Here is a 5,223-nt window from a genome sequence, read left to right on the forward strand (position 1 = left end):
TCCTGGAAGCATTCTATAAACACAAACTCTACTTTTTGAAGTAAAAATTGACAAAATGAACATAATTAACTTTCAATTCAACGATAATGCAATCTACTTTATTACACTTGAAGACACAAACACGTTTGTTCTAATTTAGACACACCAGCATTAGAGAGCATTAGTTTATGTGGAATGCAACTAACAAATGAGTACACTTTGGTTCCTTTGAAACCTTTACAAATTGTCTTACTTTGTTGCGGAAAGTTATTTTGCCTGCCTCATTTTTAAGTACTCTTTATACCCAACTGCTAGAGATTCTTGATCAGGCCAGTCCTTAGTTTTTGGTGGGACCTCAAGGAATTTTGACCTCCATTTACATAGGTTTGGGAATGAATCTTGATCCAACAGTTTCTCATTGCTTACTACTTCTAAGGGACCTGAACAATCAGCAAGCCACCCAAAAACCAGATCCAAGAATCCGTAACTTTCCCCACTGAAAAACTTCTTTTCATTCAGTAGTTCTTCAAGAAGCTTTAAATTAGCTAATGTTGTTACCTTAGCTTCTTCTTGTTCCTTCCCATTTTTTATATAACAACCATAAAATGAAGGTAAAACCTACAACAATAGGCAATAGCATAAATCAATTAACTAGCTAATAAGATAACATTTCTTGGCTTGAACTAAAGATTCCATGATCAAATTAAAATACATTTAGTTTTGCTAACAATTAGTACTCCGTATAACCAAATACTTGGGGTCCCAACATTTTAGGTTCAAACTTTACTAAAAGTACATCTTGGGTGGGCAAAAAAAAGGTCGGAAATAGTCACAAGATCATACGATTATGCCGCATACGTTACAGTAAAAACACTCTACCTGACAGGGTAGCACGAACAAGAAAATTAATTAACCTCAAATAAATAAAATAAAAAATAAATCGTATAACCTGTTCATCACCAAATTTTTCCCAAAAACGTGTGTTGGCTCTACTAAGTGGGTCTTGAGGTAAGAACGGGCTAGTGTCCTTCCATGTGTCATCGATGTACTCAAGAATCACGAGTGATTCACAAATGGGCACTTCGTTATGCACTAGCACGGGTACCCTCTTGTAAATAGGGTTGTACTTCAAGAATTCGGAACTCTTGTTGCTAAGATCTTCATATACCATTTCATAGTCTACGCCTTTTAGTCTTAGTGCCCAGACGATCCTTATAACAAATGGACTTGACGATGTCCCGAAAAGCTTCACCTTCTCCATTACTCAAGTTACCTTACTTTTTACAAGTTATGAAACATTGGTTTCTTTTTCTTTTATAGCACATAATATTGCCTTATTAGTATCTAAACCTATGTACAAACTACTCGTAATATTCCTTCAGTTGTAACAGACAGATAGAAGAACGATCGTCGTTTCACGATATAAACTTATAAATACGAAATGCTAAGGAATATGTCTAATTATCGCCTTTTATAAAAAGACATTTGAACAAAGTGAATTATATTAACCGGCCATATATCTACGAACAACTTGCCAAACATCAGGGTATATATATCGATTAGATCTAGAGCCGTTCAAGAAGATGTACATGAGGATGAATTATGCTTATAATTGGCCCTGTCGTTGCCTAGTAGAAACCGGCCAAACAAATATGTTTCCAAGTTGAAGGGTTAATTTAAGTCTTAAACAAAAAATTAAGAATAATTAACAATCTGACTATATATGAATTTCTTTTTAGTCTGGGAAAATAGCCTACTTAAAAACTAACATATAATATCAAAAAATTGTATCAAAATATCACCTTTACCAATTGTCTATAAGACCATGGGATAATGGTGGTGTTGACATCGAGTGAATGACGGGTACTTTTTGGGTATTGTAGCTGACATGACAATGACGGGAGAAGGGGAAATTGTAATGGGGAAGGTGTTGGGAAAGGATGACGCTGACGTGTCATTTAAATTTGATTTTCCAGTTTTAAATAAAGGGTTAACGTTACAAATAAGCTATATACTTTCTCAAATGTCCCGATGTCGCTCATATACTCATTTGTGTCTCACTGTCGGCTATATACTTTCAAAAAGCGTACCAATATAAGTCACTATACTTTTTTTTACCTGCAACGAAAATAATTGATGACGTGGCTTCTAAGTAGTCATGACACGCCGATGATATATCAAAACAAAAAATGAAAGTATATAGCCTACATCGGAACAAAACTAAAAGTATATGACCGATTTATAGCCATATAAAATGAAAAAAAACATTAAATATTTAACTTTACTGGTTCAGCAGGTAACCGGTAACGAAATGTTAACATTGGTACACTTTTTGAAAGTATATAGCCGATAGAGAGACGCAAATGGGTATATGGGCGACATCGGGACATTTGAGAAAGTATATAGTCTATTTGTATCTTTAACCCTTAATTAAAAAACTTATGTTTATTTATAATTCATTTGCAAAAGAATTAAAACGTTGCATAATTTTAATAAAAAACTTTACATAATTTAAAATTATAAATAATAAAAAGTACAATAATTTAGAAAACTTAAAAAAATATCCTAAAAATTAAAATTTACATTAATTAAAAATCAATAACATAGATAACGGCTAGTTTGGCATAAAAGTTTGCTGTGGGCTGCTATAATAAGACGTTGTTAGGATTCTATAATTTGTAATAAATTGGCCTGTGTTGAATTGGGCCAATGGAAGTCTGTTCCTTTCTCATAGTGCCTTATTTGCTGGGCAAAAATATCTATAACCTTTTATAAAGCACATAGATTATCCTACGTGGCTTACCCACAGCTATTCGCCAAAACAGTTACGCCACGTGTCTCCATCGTATTGGTTGCGCAGAATTGTCAGCGGGGTCTGACATCGCGATATTTGTCGCTTCATTGTGGGTCAAAAAAACAAAACCGTGTGAAGATTAAACTGATTGAGTAATTTGCTCTCTACAATCTGAATTTAGGGTTCCCAATTTTTACTCGAATAAAAAAAAGGAAAGTGATTCAAGTGTTGGAGAATCGGTTGCAGGTGTTAATACTTCAGATTCACCATCGTTCTTGGGTCTTGTAACCCTATTTCTTGATAATTTGTAACCCTATTTCTTGATAAACACCGCTAGAACTGCTGCTACAACAACCAAATCAGCTGCAGGTGTTAATACTTCAGATTCACAGTAAAAGGTATAGTTCACACGATTAGAGTTTAAGATCTGGCCTAAAAATTAGGGTTATTGATTCATACATAAATATATTAGACTAATTATATGGCATTCAGTATACATTGAACGATCATTGAATTCAAATAATCGATGGTTTGGATGGCCAAAAAATCGAGCGTTGTAGTCGACTGATGACGCTGAATGGTAAGGGTTTCATTTATTTTCTTTTGTATGATTCATGACTTTCATTTTTTTCAATCGTACTTGAGATTTGAATGTAGAAAATTGATAATCAATTTATAATTTCCTTTCTCAGTTTAACTTTTATATGATGCTTAGTGAACTTATTTTGGACACATTTATGATACTATTTAGCTTTGTTTCTTTTTTAATTGACTTTATGAAGATTGTTTTAGATGGATATTGATTCAGAATCGAACGTTAACACATCAGAAGAAGCTGCATCAGCTATGCAACAGAATCGAGTAATTCATCCGGAGTCAAATTAAAGATACCGTCTATATTTAACGTTTTTATTTAGATTTCTGAAGCTATGTAACAGTGGCTTACTTTGTTTTTGAACATGTAGATAGTCAAATGATGAAACGAAAGATGAAATTGCAAAGTCCATGGAGAAGCTGCAGATAGACAAGCCTTCTTCTTTTGGGGAAACAAGATTTAAGAAGAAACCGGTTATTATCATTGTTGTTGTTTGATCCCTTGCATCGCTTGCTAGGACCGTTTGATCAAAAAATAAGAAACGATTCATCAATTTGAGCATATTAAGTGATGAACATGATGAACAAGCATAAAACTCATTTAGATTAGTCAATAACAGCTGATTCAGTGCCAAAATTACACGTATTAATGATAATGAACAATTACAAGCTCGATTACATGAATTTAAACAAAGAAAGATGGGTTATCAAGGTGATTGGAGCATCAATTCACCTTGATTCCTCTCCACCATGAAGGTGAAGAGGAGTGGAGAGCTTCTCTAAGCTTCCGTTATTCTCAACTACATCAAATGAACAAGGAAACTCTTTATATATGCCTCTATCAGCTCACGCGTACGTCTGACATCTCGATCGTACACCTAACAGGAATCACACGCACGAGTGACACATTCACTCGTGTAGCATATATATTACAACGGTTTTGTCACATATGCTCATGTGACGTGAGTTTCCAGTGTTCAAATTTATCCTAGGTGTATAACATGACCATAACTATTTCTGGTCTCTTCGACAGTGATGGACAACATCAGAAAATGCATTAACAGTTGTTGGAATGGCAGGTATTTGAAGCATAAAATTTAGTTATTTGTGCTGAATTTTGAATATTCGTAATCAGTATATTTAGTATTATACACAACGCACGGGCTCATAATGTTACTTGATTTGGTTGATTGTCGGATTTTTTACCATTTATAGCCACGTGGAGCCGGGTTTAAAGTGGACAATCGCGTTTTACTTATTGTTGGATCAGGTCTCATATAGGGTGTTAAAGTGTACTTTTGATATGGTTCTGAACCTTAATTGCATTAAGGTTTTGGTTTTAAGACTATGATGCTTTTTTCTTTTTGGGCTTAGATAATCATGGTTAGAATGGTTGCCTTATATATTACCTGGGTAAATGTTTGTATCTGTTATTGGGTTCAAATAGCATATGTATAAGTGGTATGGGTCAAGGTTGCTATAGTATTGATGTTTTGGGTTCTGCTCATAAAAGGAAGCCTATTTGGGTAGCAATTAATACTGCACATCTGAGATGGGTTGAAATTACAGTTACAAGTTAGTTTTGGGTGGAGTTTATTGTTATTTTGGATATTTTTCGCTTCTGTAACAGTTTTTTTGTTAATATTGTTCATTTGAAGCTGATATGGGTCAGGTTTGCCACCCTGGAATAAGTTTAGGTTGTTTTAAATCAACATATTTACATTTACATTATATACTACTTGGGTCAAAATGTCTACTATTGCTGTTATCTGGGTCAGAATGATCATTGTTATGGTAAGATGGATTTTGGTCAGCATTGATGAGTTGGGTTTCCTTGACCATTTTATATTTGATCT

General features: G+C 34.0%; 1 protein-coding gene across 1 annotated transcript; it reads right to left on the reverse strand.

The window, feature by feature from the left end:
- Positions 1 to 246: 246 nt before the first annotated feature.
- Positions 247 to 1,240, reverse strand: LOC139902351 (glutathione transferase GST 23-like). Its single transcript, XM_071884992.1, has 2 exons — positions 929 to 1,240; positions 247 to 597 (listed from the first exon to the last, which is right to left on the reverse strand). The coding sequence occupies exons 1-2, from the start codon at positions 1,238 to 1,240 to the stop codon at positions 247 to 249; spliced, it is 663 nt and encodes a 220-aa protein (XP_071741093.1).
- Positions 1,241 to 5,223: the final 3,983 nt, after the last annotated feature.

The sequence above is a fragment of the Rutidosis leptorrhynchoides genome, chromosome 1, assembly GCF_046630445.1.
Source record: "Rutidosis leptorrhynchoides isolate AG116_Rl617_1_P2 chromosome 1, CSIRO_AGI_Rlap_v1, whole genome shotgun sequence".
NCBI classification, from domain to species: domain Eukaryota; kingdom Viridiplantae; phylum Streptophyta; class Magnoliopsida; order Asterales; family Asteraceae; genus Rutidosis; species Rutidosis leptorrhynchoides.

Coding starts and splice junctions, on each gene's coding strand:
- LOC139902351 (XM_071884992.1), bottom strand. CDS start 1,240: ATGGAGAAGGTGAAGCTTTTCGGGACATCGTCAAGTCCATTTGTTATA. Junction 598..928: donor AAAAATTTGGTGATGAACAG/GTTATACGATTT, acceptor CTATTGTTGTAG/GTTTTACCTTCATTTTATGG.